The 18,194-nt window shown below is 42.0% G+C and overlaps 2 protein-coding genes across 2 annotated transcripts; one reads left to right on the top strand and one right to left on the bottom strand.

Annotated features, from left to right (window-relative positions):
• Window positions 1-7,385: 7,385 nt before the first annotated feature.
• Window positions 7,386-10,111, top strand: LOC139375082 (NF-kappa-B inhibitor alpha-like). The gene is made up of 6 exons (XM_071116508.1): window positions 7,386-7,721; window positions 8,227-8,332; window positions 8,504-8,717; window positions 8,910-8,998; window positions 9,129-9,386; window positions 9,616-10,111. The coding sequence occupies exons 1-6, from the start codon at window positions 7,429-7,431 to the stop codon at window positions 9,658-9,660; spliced, it is 1,005 nt and encodes a 334-aa protein (XP_070972609.1). The 5' UTR covers window positions 7,386-7,428; the 3' UTR covers window positions 9,661-10,111.
• A 4,925-nt stretch (window positions 10,112-15,036) lies between these two features.
• LOC139375081 (proteasome subunit alpha type-6-like) lies at window positions 15,037-18,138 on the bottom strand. Its single transcript, XM_071116507.1, has 5 exons — window positions 17,982-18,138; window positions 17,278-17,367; window positions 17,097-17,178; window positions 16,825-16,980; window positions 15,037-15,415 (listed from the first exon to the last, which is right to left on the bottom strand). Exons 3-5 carry the CDS (start codon window positions 17,101-17,103, stop codon window positions 15,291-15,293), a joined length of 288 nt encoding a protein of 95 aa, XP_070972608.1. The 5' UTR covers window positions 17,104-17,178; window positions 17,278-17,367; window positions 17,982-18,138; the 3' UTR covers window positions 15,037-15,290.
• Between the last annotated feature and the right edge of the window lie 56 nt (window positions 18,139-18,194).

Here is an 18,194-nt window from a genome sequence, read left to right as displayed (position 1 = left end):
TCGTAAGAAGCATTTCAAGGTCCTGGAATGGCCTAGCCAGTCTCCAGATCTCAACCCCATAGAAAATCTTTGGAGGGAGTTGAAAGTCCGTGTTGCCCAGCAACAGCCCCAAAACATCACTGCTCTAGAGGAGATCTGCATGGAGGAATGGGCCAAAATACCAGCAACAGTGTGTGAAAACCTTGTGAAGACTTACAGAAAACGTTTGACCTCTGTCATTGCCAACAAAGGGTATATAACAAAGTATTGAGATAAACTTTTGTTATTGACTATATACTTATTTTCCACCATAATTTGTAAATAAATTCATTAAAAATCCTACAATGTGATTTTCTGGATTTTTTTCTCCTCATTTTGTCTGTCATAGTTGAAGTGTACCTATGATGACAATTACAGGCCTCTCTCATCTTTTTAAGTGGGAGAACTTGCACAATTGGTGGCTGACTAAATACTTTTTTTGCCCCACTGTATGTAATCAATTGTATTTTTTAAACCACCCACTGTATGGTTTATTATTCATCCATTTTTTACATTAAAATTTCTCTCCCACTTTGACTTATTAGAGTATTGTGCATAGATCATTGACAAAAAATGAAAATTAAATTCATTATCATCCCACTTTGTAACACAAAGTGTGGACAAAGTCAAGGGGTGTGAATACTGTCTGAAGGCACTGTATATATTTTGGTTATAATGTGTGTTGTATTATACAGGAAACATTTGAAAAGAGACCTAGGTCTCAATATGTCCTCCCTGTTAAAATAAAGTTTAATTAAGAAAATGAAGCATTTCCACTTATTCCATGTCCGACTTGAGAGCTGATGGTATGAAAATGTTTGGTCACTGTTGTTAACATGCCACAATTATATCAGAAAGCAATGCAATCTGTAAAGACAAAGTTCACACAAAATACACAGTCATCCATTTCATTAACACACTTTATTGTTTTGCATTGGGTTGTATTGGGTTAATGTTTGACAAGGCAGCACACTCATCACGACTGTACAATTTGCTTTGTATTTTGATTCAGTAATTCACTAGTATTAACTATGAGTCACCATTCTTGTCTGCTCTCGGCCTTTGCTCAGTGTTTCAGAAACTCTTGTCCTGCGGAGTTTTAGGTATTTCCATCAATGCCCACCCCCATAATTCTCCTCCTCTACCAGTGAGATGCAGATTATAGGTTCTTACCAATGATATGTATTCACTAGATGACTGACAGGGGGCGCTGTTCGAAGACGCCATCCACCATTACGAAACTCTTCATAAGGAACAACCTCCATAGGTTTTATGGGATTTTACAGTATTTCAACGTAGTGTTTCAAGGACAAAAATACATGCATTTCTTTTGATCTAGTTTGGACTGCAACATAAGAACTCTATAAAAATAAAACTATTTTATTTTGAGAAAGGATTGGCTTCTATTCAGCTCATACAATATTTGCTTCTATTCAGTTCATACAGTACTATGTATTGTTTAAGAAATACGTATTACAGTGTCTGTAATGAATTTAAAAACAAAACAACGTATTCCTCTTCCAAAACCTGTAGCTGTTGAAACGAAAACATGTAGCTCATCTCTATACACTACAAAGCAACACAATGTAGATTACTGTCATGTACAGGTGGAGAAGTTCTTGCATTATACCAAAATAATATGTTTTTAATATTGCTGACCAATTTAAGATCCATATTGTTACTCCCCCGTGAAGCCAGTAAAACAATAATTGCATTAGTTAAGATCAATAAACGACTCTTAATACAATAAACTGTTCACTCAGACTGTAAAAAACACTTACTTCACTGATGGCCTTTTTGTATACAGAATTTCATGCTAGGTTGCTGCTAACGTTAACTACAGTACATTCATTGCCAATGCACTATTTGTTCCAACAGTTGTGAAAGGACTATTACAAAATCCATAAGAACAGTTCTGTTGTTATGTATCACCACTTCATCCAGGCTTAATCATATCAACAATGGGCTATCATTTTGTAAACTAGAATAGCATACATGGACATTTGCTTACATGCGTTGCTATGGTTACACAGTACCACACGCTGTCAGGAGTTCAGAGCGGTCTGTCTCAAGATAGACCAAAAAAGTACATTTTCTACACTATTAATTGCGATACTTACATTACCAGTCAAAAGTTTGGACACACCTACTCATTCAAGGGTTTTTCTTTATTTTTTACTATTTTCTACATTGTAGAATAATAGTGAAGACATCACAACTATTTTAGATTCTTCAAAGTAGTCACCCTTTGCCTTGATGCCAATTTGTACACTCTTGGCATTCTCTCAACCAGCTTCATGAGGAATGCTTTTCCAACAGTCTTGAAGGAGTTCCCACATATGCTGAGCACTTGATGGCTGCTTTTCCTTCACTCTGTTGTCCAACTCATCCCAAACCATCTCAATTGGGTTGAGGTCAGCTGATTGTGGAGGCCAGGTTATCTGATACAGCCCAATCACTCTCCTTCTTGGTCAAATAGCCAATTGCACAGCCTGGAGATGTGTTTTGAAAAACAAATGATTGTCCCACTAAGCGCAAACCAGATGGAATGGCGTATCGCTGCAGAATGCTGTGGTAGCTATGCTGGATAAATGTGCCTTGAATTCTAAATAAATCACCAACAATGTCCAGCAAAGCAACCCCACACGATCTCACCTCCTCCTCCATGCTTCACAGTGGGAACCACACATGCGAAGATCATCCGTTCACCTACTCTGCATCTCACAAAGACATGGCGGTTGAAACCACAAATCTCAAATTTGGAATCATCAGACTAAAGGACAGATTTCAACTGGTCTAATTGCTCGTGTTTCTTGGCCGTCTTTTTATTGCCGTCTTTTAATAGTGGTTTCTTTGCAGCAATTCGACCATGAAGGCCTGATTCAGACAATCTCCTCTGAACAGTGTGTATTTGTATTTTTTTTTTTTACTTTTACCCATTTTTCTCTGAAATTGTGTGGTATCAAATTGGTAGTTACAGTCTTGTTTCATCGATACAACTCCCATACGGACTCGGAAGAGGCATGCATCCTCTGAAACACAAACCAGCCAAGCCGCATTGCTTCTTGACACAATGCTGCTTAACCCAGTAGCCAGCCACCCCAATGTGTCTGAGGAAACACTGTACACCTGGCAACTGTGTCAGTGTGCATTGTGCCCGGCCCACCACAGGAGTCACTGCAAGAATATCCCTGCTGGCCAAACCCTCCCCTAACCCAGACAATGCTGGGCCAATAATTGACAATTATTGTGCGCCATCCCATGCGTCTCCCAGTCGCGGCTGGCTGCGACGGAGCCAGGACTTGAACCAGGATCCCTCGTGGCACAGCTAGCACTGCGATGCAGTGCCTTAGACCACTGCACCACTCAGGAGGCCCTCCCCTCAACAGTTGATGTTGAGATGTGTCTGTTACTTGAACTCTGTAAAGCATTTATTTGGGCTGCAATCTGAGGTGCAGTTAACTCTAATTAGCTTATCCTCTGCAGCAGAGGTACAGTTGAAGGTTGGAGTCATTAAAACTCGTTTTTCAACCACTCCACACATTTATTGTTAACAAACTATAGTTTTGGCAAGTCGGTTAGGACATCTACTTTGTGCATGACACAAGTAATGTTTCCAACAATTGTTCTCAGACAGATAATTTCATTTATAATTCACTGTATCACAATTGTGGGTCAGAAGTTTACATACACTGAGTTGACTGTGCCTTTAAACAGCTTGGAAAATTCCAGAAAATTATGTCATGGCTTTAGAAGCTTCTGATAGGTTAATTGAGATAATTTGAGACAATTGGAGGTGTACCTGTGGATGTATTTCAAGGTCTACCTTCAAATTCAGTGCCTCTTTGCTTGACATCATGGGAAAAAAAAAAAAAGTCTGGTTCATCCTTGGGAGCACTTTCCAAACGCCGGAAGGTACCACATTCATCTGTATAAACAATAGTACGCAAGTATAAACACCGTGGGACCACGCAGCTGTCATGCCGCTCAGGAAGGAGACGCGTTCTGTCTCCTTCCTTGGTATATTAAGTGTATTTTATGTCATTGTTTTTTACAAGGTTGAGTTTCCTTGGAAACTCCCATCCACCCATCACACATTATTCCTGCAGCAATGCTTGTTGTTAAGTGTTTCTATTACAATGTCAGGTGAGACATTTTCTCTTGAAAATGAATATACTGCATTTCTTATACTTAGTGTGTGTGTTTCTGCGTGCACACTCATTAGTGTAACAAGAGAGTCTCCCATCCCCCTTGTTGTTTACACACAGTTAGCAAGAGACAGACATTCTTGTTGTTCCTCAAAAAGTACTCCATGTCCCGGGAGTTTCCTACCACGTCTGGTCCACCCAGTCATGTGTCTCAATAGAATATCTCAAGAGAACATTCCATACAAGGCCTCTCATAATAGGAGATAAAAAAACGTGATGGCCTCCCGTACCTAGACTTTAAAGTCAGATTTAAGTCTTGTGTTACAGGGAAGTAAACATGACTTATTTCCTTTATTGCAAATCAGGTATTTTTCTGCCACCTGCCTTGTCAAATGATTAGTTGTTTTGTTATACTGGTTATTGATCAAATCCTGGGTCAACCCTAGTCAAACAGACAGACTCAAAAGCACCATTTATACCTGGTTGTGTCTTTTGTCCTGATCTTGTCGACATTCTGATTGTGCCCACGTTTTTAGACAGGTGTAGACAATCAAAAGGAACATTGTGATCTGATTGTGAAATGTTCATCTTTCCCACCTCCCGAGGTACAGTAGTCAGACACTCATTGTGTCTGGATATCTTACAAGTGTAGACAGAACTGAACAGAGAATATTTAAATCATCATTATTCGGTTCTCTAAAATCATTGACAGGTGGCACCATTGTTAACATAAATGCGTCTTACAATAAATAGGATTTAGAAAGAATAGTTGTGAAATAATTTGCATAAAGGAATGAACCAGGAAACCGGGTCACAATGCAGACCCAGTAGATAAGACACATTTTAATACCATATGTAGACACATTTCTGGAAATGTGGGCACGATCAGAATGTAGAGTAGATCAGGACCCATGTTAGCACCAGGTATACACAGGGCTAGAATGTCAACAAATGGTTATTCTTCTTTTCTTCCCCCAGTTCAGTTGGGTCCTATCAGAGGTATTAGTCATGTTTTGTCAGTCTATGAAGTCAGATGAACAGTGGTTACCACTAGAGTGCGTATGTTCCTGCCAGTGTGGTCTGGTAACATGGAGATAGTTGCTGTGTTTCTGTTGCTTTGAAGAGAAATGTACCTTGATATGTGTGATTGTGTTTCATCCCCTGTGTTATGCAAATAGGAAGACCCCTAGAATACCCTGTGTTGTTCAGAACCGCACAATTTGAACAGTAAAGTAAATTGGCACCCAGGATAAATAAGCAAACACAGGACTTTCCCTTAGAACTGCATTACAATTAGGAAATATTATACACTGCTCAAAAAAAAGGGAACACTAAAATAACACATCCTAGATCTGAATGAATGAAATATTCTTATTAAATACTTTTTTCTTTACATAGTTGAATGTGCTGACAACAAAATCACACAAATGATCAATGGAAATCAAATGTATCAACCCATGGAGGTCTGGATTTGGAGTCACACTCAAAATTATAGTGGAAAACCACACTACAGGCTGATCCAACTTTGATGTAATGTCCTTAAAACAAGTCAAAATGTGGCTCAGTAGTGTGTGTGGCCTCCACGTGCCTGTATGACCTCCCTACAACGCCTGGGCATGCTCCTGATGAGGTGACGGATGGTCTCCTGAGGGATCTCCTCCCAGACCTGGACTAAAGCATCCGCCAACTCCTGGACAGTCTGTGGTGCAACGTGGTGTTGGTGGATGGAGCGAGACATGATGTGCTCAATTGGATTCAGGTCTGGGGAACGGGCGGGCCATTCCATAGCATCAATGCCTTCCTCTTGCAGGAACTGCTGACACACTCCAGCCACATGAGGTCTTGCATTAGGAGGAATCCAGGGCCAACCGCACCAGCACATGGTCTCACAAGGGGTCTGAGGATCTCATCTCGGTACCTAATGGCAGTTAGGCTACCTTTGGCGAGCACATGGAGGGCTGTGCGCCCCCCCCAAAGAAATGCCACCCCACACCATGACTGACCCACCGCCAAACCGTTCATGCTGGAGGATGTTGCAGGCAGCAGAACGTTCTCCACGGCGTCTCCAGACTCTGTCACGTCAGTCACGTGCTCAGTGTGAACGTGCTTTCATCTGTGAAGAGCACAGGGCGCCAATGGCGAATTTGCCAATCTTGGTGTTCTCTGGCAAATGCCAAACGTCCTGCACGGTGTTGGGCTGTAAGCACAACCCCCACCCGTGGACGTCGGGCCCTCATACCACCCTCATGGAGTCTGTTTCTGACCGTTTGAGCAGACACATGCACATTTGTGGCCTGCTGGAGGTCATTTTGCAGGGCTCCTCCTGCTCCTCCTTGCACAAAGGCGGAGGTAGTGGTCCTGCTGCTGGGTTGTTGCCCTCCTACGGCCTCCTCCACGTCTCCTGATGTACTGGCCTGTCTCCTGGTAGCGCCTCCATGCTCTGGACACTACGCTGACAGACACAGCAAACCTTCCTACCACAACTCGCATTGATGTGCCATCCTGGATGAGCTGCACTACCTGAGCCACTTGTGTGGGTTGTAGACTCCGTCTCATGCTACCACTAGAGTGAAAGCACCGCCAGCATTCAAAAGTGACCAAAACATCAGCCAGGAAGCATAGGAACTGAGAAGTGGTCTGTGGTCACCACCTGCCGAACCACTCCTTTATTGGGGGTGTCTTGCTAATTGCCTATAATTTCCACCTGTTGTCTATCCCATTTGTACAACAGCATGTGAAATGTATTGTCAATCAGTGTTGCTTCCTAAGTGGACAGTTTGATTTCACAGAAGTGTGATTGACTTGGAGTTACATTGTGTTGTTTAAGTGTTCCCTTTATTTTTTTGAGCTATATATATATCATTGCAAAGGGACAAAATATTTAAAAATAAAAACATTTGATAGGTCTACTCAGCCAGTAGGCTACTAGCCGACTAGATCATAGCCTATAATCTCCATGCACAAAATCGTATTTTGTTTTCTTGACACAATTTAATTTCATGAGGGAATGTATTTGTTTTGTTTTTCACTTAGGCTATTCTTTGCTTTTATGTAGGATTATGCAAAAATATCCAATCCCCTTTGCAGTGTTCTAACATAAACCTAATCTGTTGAGGCCACAAGTATGAAAATGCAGAATTGAAATATGTGGGGCCCAAATTTCCCCATGGAGACCGTTTGGAGTCCTGCGTACCGCCTGGAAATCCCCCACCCTGTGTTGACTCCTCCCCCTCCGGCACTACTGAGAATTTAACGCTGGTGTATGTCAAGATCCGAATTACTACCAGCACTGCAGCCAGTGTCAACAATGGACCTTCATCGAGCTAGTATCCTCAACCACATGGATTATAACACTGATGCTCGACATTCTAAGGATAGGAAAGTGCAATCTATCAACGAAGAGCGGCTGGACAGCGGCCTTGACTCTCTCAAAGACGAGGAATATGAAGTTGTCGCCAGTGAGCTCGAGTGTCTTCGTGTGGATTGTTCCTCACCGCAGAGAGACGAATGCGGCAATGAACCTTGGAAGGAACACGTTTTAGAGGACGGAGACACGTATGTTGAGATACTTTAATCAAATCAAGACATTCAAGTTTTGTTTCGAGTTAAATCGACTGTTATTTCTCGGTTACATAATAAGCTCATTTTTGTAGTCGACTAATTATAGCGCAATTATGGTTGTCTTCCTGTGTGCAAAAGTTGCATTTGCAATCTAAACAGTGCACAAGGAAGGTATTGGGGGAGAGTGATTATGGCCATTGTGGGCTTTACGTAAACAAACCTTTCAGAACGGAATGTACTATGGCTGGGGGTCAAAGTAGGCGGCGCTCACACTCCGCTGGTCTGGAAAGTCCCGGGCCTCGTGCCAGAAACCAGATACGCTGCAACGTGCGCCAGTGCCTCAAGCCACCACTAGTAGAAATAGCTTGAGGGAAAGGTGTGACGACTGAAGTTTCTGTTTTTCATTCCAAGCTTTAACCTTATGTCGTATTCATGAATCATGTTCACTTATTTTTGAGTAGTCTGAGCAGTTAATAATTCCCCCTTTTCTTCTAATCAGGCTTCTCCACCTTGCCATTATCCATGAAGCCAAGGACTGTGCAAGGAAGTTGATAGAGCTGTCCTGCAATGAGCCTTTCCTCAATCAACAGAACTACCAGAGACAGGTACATACAGTTAAGACCTGCACAAGTACAGTAAATGCTTAGATAGAATACAAGGTGTGTGTATGAGAGGTAATGAAGTAGATGCACAAATACAGTAAAAGGTGTGTGTGCGAGAGATCAGAGACTCGTACTTCCAGTTCCTAACCATACCCGTCCTGCTCCCCTATACAGACTCCGCTCCATCTGGCTGTGATCACAGAGCAGGCTGAGATAGTGGAGCGTCTGCTGAGGGCTGGCTGTGACCCAATGCTAGTGGACGACAGTGGCAATACAGCCCTCCACATCGCCTGTAGGAAGGGCTCTCTCACCTGCTTCAGTGTCCTCACCCAGACCCAGGGCTGCTCTACCCAGCTCCCAGCCATCATGGCCACACCAAACTACAGTGGTAAGACACTGAAAAACACAGTTTATTTTCTGTTACTTATTTCAGCTTGTGGGGAACCTGTGGCCATTACTGGAACTAAACAATTACAAAAATCTTTAACAACAATGTTACTGTAGTAATTGCACAGGTATAAGAGCAACTTAATGTAAAGTATTACCCTGTTCTCTGACCATTGGTCTTTCTCTGATTCAGGTCAGAACTGTTTGCATCTGGTCTCTATCCATGGCTTTCTCTCGCTTGTGGAGAGCCTTGTTGCTCTCGGAGCTGACATCGATGCACAGGTAGGCTATGCAGCAAGTTAGCCTTTTTTCAACCCCACCCTCACAATAGTCCATTTGATTATGTCATTCACATTTCCTAAAAAAGCACTCAAATGCTGTGTATTTCCCATTAACTTATTTGGCATTCCAGGAGCAGTGTAATGGCCGCAGCCCTCTTCATCTGGCTGTGGACCTACAGAACCTGGACTTGGTACGGCTCCTGGTCAATAACGGGGCTAACGTCAACAGCCTGACCTATGGAGGTCACACGCCATACCACTTGACCTACGGTCGCCAGAACGCCGCCATCCAAAGGGAACTGTATGAGCTGACGGCTCAGGAGTTGAGAGAACTGCCAGACAGTGAGTCTGAGGACAGTGAGGAAGAGGGACAGTCTGATGAGGAAGAGGTGAGTGTGACTGAACTGATGTGAGTATGTGGACTGTAGGTGTGTGTGTGTGAGGCATCTCTACTGTGTGTGATTGCTTATGCAGTGTAGGGTTTTTCCATATTCTCTGGTGAAACGGCTGTGAAAACGGTTCAGCATATCTAACTGTACGTCATGAGTGAACCTAGCAGATTGGATGTTTTAGATAGTCATAAACTTTGGCTCTAATCCACCTTCTTTCCTTTCGCAGGTAACATGTTGGTATGATGACATTCAATGGAATATGCACAAGTAGGAAGTCGACCGAAGAACCTGTAGAGAACAGTAGTACAGACAGGGAGAAGCTCTGCTGCCCACAGGCTCTAGCTATGGTACAGTGGCATGCCCAGCAGTGGTGCCAACCTCAGAGGTTGAGGATGGCAGAAGGCTGGGGTACACGCTAGGACTGACATAGTGATGATGGACAGTGTGAACCAATGAGAAGATGCCAAATAAACTAAATGGATGCCAATAAATAATGGTCTTTATGGCTCTCTGATAGATACTCATTATCACAAAGCTTACATCCAACCAACGATGTAATAGCATGAGCATGTATTATATTGTAAATGGCTGTGAATACAAATACATCTTTTTTTTTATAACTGTAAATGTATAAAGTTTGACATTACTGTAAATGTTATCCATTGCGTGAAAGGTAAAGCAAACCACAAACTCCAGTAAATTAAAACATGACATTTAACTTCGCCTTGATTTCTGGTGTTTTTCCATCAGTGTGGGAGATAGTGATGAAAAAAAGGAGCTTTTTTATTTTTCCAGTACTTGAAAGTGCAGGCAACATGCCCAATGGACTATTTGGAATGTGACCATATCTCTGAGGCTGAATTATTTAATTATGTTAAATATATCAAACAGATCCTGAAAGGTCAGTGTTCAAGACACACATTATTATGAAGATATAATGGCAAACCACAAATGCCTGAACAGAATAAGGGACTGAAGTGTAAGGATGCTGGTGATCAGGCTTCAGAATGAGTCGCAGGCAGGAAGAACCGTAACATATATTCATAGACTTGTAGAGGTCTGTATCTATATTATTATTATAGCGGAGTAAAATGGAATTTCCTGTAAGGGAAGGGCCAAGATGGGCAGCGTTGAAAATTCCGCTGGGGAGTCATAGTTCCCAGACACGGTATTCCAGACATGAGGAACTTCACGGAATTCCTCTCTTACAATTAGTCAGAAGGGATTCTCCAATGTAATTATGGTCACGTGATGAGGAAGATACAGCATAACTAACTGCGTGTTTGAACAAACTGTCTGCTAGAAATCTGATACTAGTGCCAGTGTGGTTGTACATGCTAAAATTCTCACGGGATTCTACCATAGAGCTACTAGTGTTGATACTACAAAGATGAGTAATTTTGCCCCCGTCGCTCTACTTTTCAGTGGTATATTCTCAAAGAAACCTCTGCAAGTGAAGGCAAATGATTTAGTCATAGCATACTCCCTCAAAACCCTAAGTGAGCAGGAAACACAGAGGGGCAGTCAGGCAATTCAGAAAAGCGCCCCAATGGGGGTTAAGAGGGACTCGTATGACTCAGCATGACAAGGAGAAATGACAAAGCCTTCGGATGGAAAATCCGGACTGTCTTCATGAAGGGGAATATACAGTATTCAGACCCCTTCCACTTTTTGTTACAGCCTAAAATGTTTTCCCTCAATCTACACACAATACACCATAATGACAAAGAGAGAACAAGTTTTTAGAAATGTTTGCAAATGTATTAAAAATAAAATACCTTATTTACATAACTATTCAAACCCTTTGCTATGAGACTCAATTATTTATTTGATTTCCCCTTTATTTAACCAGTTAGGCCAGTTGAGAACAACTGCAACCTGGCCAAGATAAAGCAAAGCAGTGCGACAGAGTTACACATGGGATAAACACATGTACAGTCAAAAACACAATAGAATAATCTATATACAGTGGGTGCAAATGTAGTACGATTAGGGGGGTAAGGCAATAAATAGGCCATAGTGGCAAAATAACATTTTAGCAATTAAACACGAGTGATAGATGTGCAGAAAATGAATGTGCAAGTAGAGATACTGGGGTGCAAAGGAGCAAAAGAAAGAATAATATGGGGATGAGGTAGTTGGGTGGGCTATTAACAGATTGGCTGTGTACAGGTGCAATGATCGGTGAGCTGCTCTGACAGCTGATGCTTAAAGTTAGTGAGGGAGATATAAGACTCAAGCTTCAGTGATTTTTGCAATTCGTTCCAGTCATTGGCAGCAGAGAACTGGAAGGAAAGGCGGCCAAACGAGGAGTTGGCTTTGGGGATGACCAGTGAAATATACCTGCTGGAGGGCGTGCTACGGGTGGGTGCTGCTATGGTTACCAGTGAGCTGAGAAAAGGCGGGGCTTTATCTAGCAAAGACTTATAGAGGACCTGGAGCCAGTGGGTTTGGCGATGAATATGAAGCGAGGGCCAGCCAACGAGAGCATACAGGTCGCATTGGTGGGTGGTATATGGGGCTTTGGTGACAAAACGGATGGCACCGTGATAGACTACATCCAATTTGCTGAGTAGAGTGCTGGAAGCTATTTTGTAAATGACATCGCCGAAGTTAAGGATCGGTAGGATAGTCAGTTTTACGAGGGTATGTTTGGCAACGTGAGTGAAAGAGGCTTTGTTGAGAAATACGAAGCTGATTCTAGATTTCATTTTGGATAGGAGATGCTTAATGTGAGTCTGGAAGGAGAGTTTACAGACTGGAAGGAGAGTCTAACCAGACACCTAGGTATTTGTAGTTGTCCACACACAAGTCAGAACCATCCAGAGTAGTGATGCTAGATGGGAGGACGGGGTCGGGCAGCGATCGGTTGAAGAACATGCATTTAGTTTTACTTGCATTTAAGAGCAGTTGGAGGCCACGGAAGGAGTGTTGTATGGCATTGAAGATCGTCTGGAGGTTTGTTAACACAGTGTCCAAAGAAGGGCCAGAAGTATACAGAATGGTGTCGTCTGCGTAGAGGTGTATCAGAGAATCACCAGAAGCAAGAGTGACATCATTGATGTCTACAGAGAAAAGATATTGAGCTCAGGTGCATCCTTATTCCATTGATCATCCTTGAGATGTTTCTACAACTTGATTGGAGTCCACCTGTGGTAAATCCAATTGATTGGACATGATTTAGAAAGGCATACACCTGTCTACATAAGGTCCTAGAGTTGACCGTGCATGTCTGAGCAAAATCCAAGCCATGAGGTCAAACAAATTGTCCGTAGAGCTCAGAGACAGGATTGCGTCGAGGCACAGATCTGGGGAAGGGTACCAAAAATGTCTGCAGCATTGAAGGTCCCCAAGAACAGAGTGGCCTCCATCATTCCTAAGTGGAAGAAGTTTGGAACCACCAAGACTCTTCCTAGAGCTGGCTGCCCAGCCAAACTGAGCAATCGGGGGAGAAGAGCCTTAGTCAGGGAGGTGACCAGGAACCCGATGGTCACTCTGACAGTCTCAATGTCCTTGAGTGGCCCAGCCCAAAACCGGACTTGAACCCAATCGAACATCTTTGGAGAGACCCATCCAACCTGACAGAGCTTGATCTGCAGAGAATAATGGGAGAAACTCCCCAAATACAGGTGTGCTAAACTTGTAGCATCACACCCAATAAGACTCAAGGCTGTAATCGCTGTAACAAAGTACTGAGTAAAGGGTCTGAATACATACGTAAATGTGATATTGTAGTTTATTTTATACATTTGCAAAAATGTCTAAACCTGTTTTTGATATTGTCTTTATGGGGTATTGTGTGTAGATTGAGGGGGGGGGGGGGGGGGACTATTGAATACATTTTAGAATAAGGCTGAAACGTAACAAAATGTGGAAAAAGTAAAGAGTTCTGAATACTTTCCGAATGCACTGTATCTTACATTAGTTATCTTTTGTTGGTCTTTCGTGCCAGCCTTCAGCTACCCTCAATGCATCCCATCTATATCTGAAGACCATCCAGTCACATCCTTCAGCTACCCTCAATCCCTCCCATCTACAGTTGAAGTCGGAGGTTTACATACACTTAGGTTGGAGTCATTAAAACTCGTTTTTCAACCACTCCACAAATTTCTTGTTAACAAACTATAGTTTTGGCAAGTCGGTTAGGACATCTACTTTGTGCATGACACAAGTCATTTTTCCAACAATTCAGATGATTTCACTTATAATTCAGTTTCACAATTCCAGTGGGTCAGAAGTTTACATACAGTAAGTTGACTGTGTCTTTAAACAGCTTGGAAAATTCCAAAAAATGATGTCAAGGCTTTAGAAGCTTCTGATAGGCTAATTGACATCATTTGAGTCAATTGGAGGTGTACCTGTGGATGTATTGCAATGCCTACATTCAAATTCAGTGCCTCTTTGCTTGACATCATGGGAAAATCAAAAGAAATCAGCCAAGACCTCAGAAAAAAATAATTGTAGACCTCCACAAGTCTGGTTCATCCTTGGGAGCAATTTCTAAACGCCTGAAGGTACCACGTTCATCTGTACAAACAATAGTACGCAACTATAAACACCATGGGTCCATGCGGCCGTCATACCAATCAGGAAGGAGGCGCGTTCTGTCTCCTAGAGATGAACGTACTTTGGTGCGAAAAGTGAAAATCAAACGCAGAACAGCAGCAAAGGACATTGTGAAGATGCTGGGGGAAACGGGTACAAAATTATGTATATCCACAGTAAAATGAGTCCTATATCGACATAACCTGAAAGGCCACTCAGCAAGGAAGAAGCCACTGCTCCAAAACCGCCATAAAAAAATCAAGATTACGGTTTGCAACTGCACATGGGGACAAAGATTGTACTTTTTGGAGAAATGTCCTCTGGTCTGATGAAACAAAAATAGAACTGTTTGGCCATAATGACCATTATTATGTTTGGAGGAAAAAGGGGGAGGCTTGCAACTCGAAGAACCCCATACCAACCGTGAAGCACGGGGGTGGCAGCATCATGTTGTGGGGGTGCTTTGCTGCAGGAGGGACTGGTGCACTTCACAAAATTGATGGCTTCATGAGAAAGGAAAATTATGTGGATATATTGAAGCAACATCTCAAGACATCAGTCAGGAAGTTAAAGCTTGGTTGCAAATGGGTCTTCCAAATGGACAATTACCCCAAGCACACTTCCAAAGTTGTGGCAAAATGGCTTAAGGCCAACAAAGTCAAGGTATTGGAGTGGCCATCACAAAGCCCTGACCTCAATCCAACAGCCCCAAAACATCACTGCTCTAGAGGAGATCTGCATGGAGGAATGGGCCAAAATACCAGCAACAGTGTGTGAAAACCTTGTGAAGACTTACAGAAAACGTTTGACCTCTGTCATTGCCAACAAAGGGTATATAACAAAGTATTGAGATAAACTTTTGTTATTGACCAAATACTTATTTTCCACCATAATTTGCAAATACATTCGTTAAAAATCCTACAATGTGATTTTCTGGAAAAAAAAATCTCATTTTGTCTGTCATAGTTGAAGTGTACCTATGATGAAAATTACAAGCCTCTCTCATCTTTTTAAGTGGGAGAACTTGCACAATTGGTGGCTGACTAAATACTTTTTTGCCCCACTATAACTCAGCAAAAAAAGAAACTTCTTCTCACTGTCAACTATGTTTATTTACAGCAAACTGAACATGTGTAAATATTTGTATGAACATAAGATTCAACAACAGACACAAACTGAACAAGTTCCACATGTGACTAACAGCAATTGAATAATATGTCACTGAACAAAGGGAGGGGGTCAAAATCAAAAGTAACAGTCTGTGGCCACCAGCTGCATTAAGTACTGCAGTGCATCTCCTCCTCACGGACTGCACCAGATTTGCCAGTTCTTGCTGTGAGATGTTACCCCACTCTCCTACCAAGGCACCTGCAAGTTCTGGGGGGGAATGGCCCTAGCCCTCACCCTCCGATCCAACAGGTCCCAGACGTGTTCAATGAGATTGAGATCCGGCCTCTGCGCTGGCCATGGCAGAACACAGACTGTCTTGCAGGAAATCAAGCACAGAATGATCAGTATGGTTGGTAGCATTGTCATGCTGGAGGGTAATGTCAGGATGAGCCTGCAGGAAGGGAGGAGGATGTCTTCCCCGTAACACACAACTTTTCTTAAATATATACAGTACCAGTCAAAAGTTTGGACACACCTACTCATTCAAGGGCTTTACTTTATTTCTACTATTTTCTACATTATTGAAAAATAGTGAAGAAATCAAAACTATGAAATAACACAAATGGAATCATGTAGTAAACAAAACTAAGTGTTTAAACAAATCAAAATATATTTTATATGTTACTTTTTTCAAAGTAGCCACCCTTTGCCTGAATGACAGTCCATCATTACTTTAAGCCATGAAGGTCAGTCAATACGGAACATTTCAAGAACTTTGAAAGTTTCTTTAAGCGCAGTCGCAAAAACCATCAAGCGCTATGATGAAACTGTCTCTCGTGAGGACCACCACAGGAAAGGAAGACGCAGAGTTACCTCTGCTGCAGAGGAAAAGTTCATTAGAGTTACCAGCCTCAGAAATTGCAGGCCAAATAAATGCTTCACCGAGTTCACCGACACCAATAAAAAGAGACTTGCCAAGAAACACGAGCAACGGACATTAGACCGGTGGAAATCTGTCCAAATGTGAGATTTTTGGTTTCATCTGCTGTGCCTTTGTGAGATTTAGATTAGGTATACGGATGATCTCCGCATATGTAGTTCCCACCATGAAGCATGGAGGAGGAGGTGTGATGGTGCTTTGCTGGTGACACTGTCAGTGATTTATTTAGAATTCAAGGCACACAACCAGCATGTATACCACAGAACTCTGCAGCAAAATGCCATCCCATCTGGTTTGCACTGAGTAGAACAATAATTTATTTCTCAACAGTACAATGACCCAACACACCTTCAGGTTGTGTAAGGGTTATATGACCAAGGAGAGTGATGGAGTGCTGCATCAGATGACCTGTCCTCCACAATCATCTGACCTCAACCCAATTGAGATGGTTTGGGATGAGTTGGACCCCAGAATTAAGGAAAAGCAGCCAACAAGTGCTCAGGATATGTGAGGACTCCTTTAAGATTGTTGTTAAAGCATTCCAGGTGAAGCTGGTTGAGAGAATGCCAAGAGTGTGCAGAGCTGTCATAAAGGGTGACTACTTTGAAGAATCTAAAATATATTTTGATTTGTTTAACAATTACTACATGATTCCATTTGTGCTATATAGTTTTGATGTCTTCGCTATTATTCTACAATGTAGAAAATAGTAAAAATAAAGAAAAACCCTGGAATGAGTGGGTGTGTCCAAACTTCTGACTGGTACTGTATATCTTGAAACTTCTCAGCTACACTGGTGTTTTAAAAACATTTTTTTTTTTACAATTGTGTAACACTTACAGAAACCAAGAGGTCTCATCTCAGCGTTCTGTGTGTACACCTGAGAGATGTAAGCCATCCTCTTACACAGCATATCCACTGGGATCTCATAACCGTACTGGTACTTGCAGTTGGCTGCCTCGTAACGAGCCCTCTGGACTTGGGACTTGCTGTCAGCTGAACACAAATGAATCGGTCACGATTACAGTCATTATTACATACATTAACTAATACCTTTCATAAGGTTCATATTTAGTGTGTAGTGGATATTTCAACATTAACAGGTTTCTTACCCGTCATTCCAAAATGACACAGCCAATGTTTTCTGTGATTCTGAATAAGTGTGTGACTGTGGATGGCATCAACAAGCTTGTCCTATGGGAGAGATTGAAGAGTACATCTGATGACTGCATATAACATCACATAGGCATATTGATAACTGAGTACTGAAATAGTCATAAAGGGTGTTCTTACTGGAATTCTGTGTGATGACAACTGCACAGTCTTGCCCTCTGATAGCTACTATGGTAAGGCCACCTTGGTTGATAGCCTTGAATGCATATTCTGGGAAAATAAACAGAACAGGGGAAAATGATGCATCACTCCAGACTTTTGTTGAGATCAACAGCTTCAAAGCTGTCACTGCATGTCATGATGAAGGCTATTCACCACATTGACGGGCTCAGACCATGAACGCATCTGTGCCAAGACACTCAACAAATGACAACTCATTACTGGACAGCTAGTTGCTACTAAGTTAGCCTCCTATCGCCATGGTGTAACGGTCTACTTCTGTCAAATAACTTGACAGGAATTGCTAGTTGTAAAAGTTAGCTTACTATAGTAACTGTTTCAAACTCAGCATGAAGGCTGGCAGATTTGAATTTGATCAGCTTGCAAAGTTAGCTAGGTTAACTAGCCAACTTGGTTAATTGCTTAACTGCTGTAGTTAGCAAACATAATCAATAAACTAGCTGTTAGAAATCTGACAATATTAACATACTTTATCCATTCACTGACATTATAAAGCAGCTAGTTAGCTTTAATATTTTTTAACTGAGCTAACGTTAGCTATGGCCAGGTTAGATAACATTAACGTTAGCTACCTACTATAGTTGGCTACAATAATGACTGGGCAAGTTGGTATTTTAATTTCTTCATAACTATCCCATACTAACCGACTTTGTTAGTCTGCTCTCCGGAGAGAAGATGGTAATATATCGGTCAAATCCTGCACTCGACCCTTGGGACATTGTGTTGGCAAACAAGTACATTTGTATAAAAGTTGTAAACTGAAAAAAGAACTGGCTGAGGAAAAAAAACATGCAAGATAATGACCCCGGAATTGGTTAAGGAACAGTAGTTGATGTCCGGGTCAATCCAACAAACCT

This window comes from Oncorhynchus clarkii, chromosome 19, assembly GCF_045791955.1.
Source record: "Oncorhynchus clarkii lewisi isolate Uvic-CL-2024 chromosome 19, UVic_Ocla_1.0, whole genome shotgun sequence".
Lineage (NCBI taxonomy): Eukaryota > Metazoa > Chordata > Actinopteri > Salmoniformes > Salmonidae > Oncorhynchus > Oncorhynchus clarkii.
The sequence above is the reverse complement of the archived record's forward strand: the minus strand, read 5'-3'. Positions and strand labels throughout refer to the sequence as shown.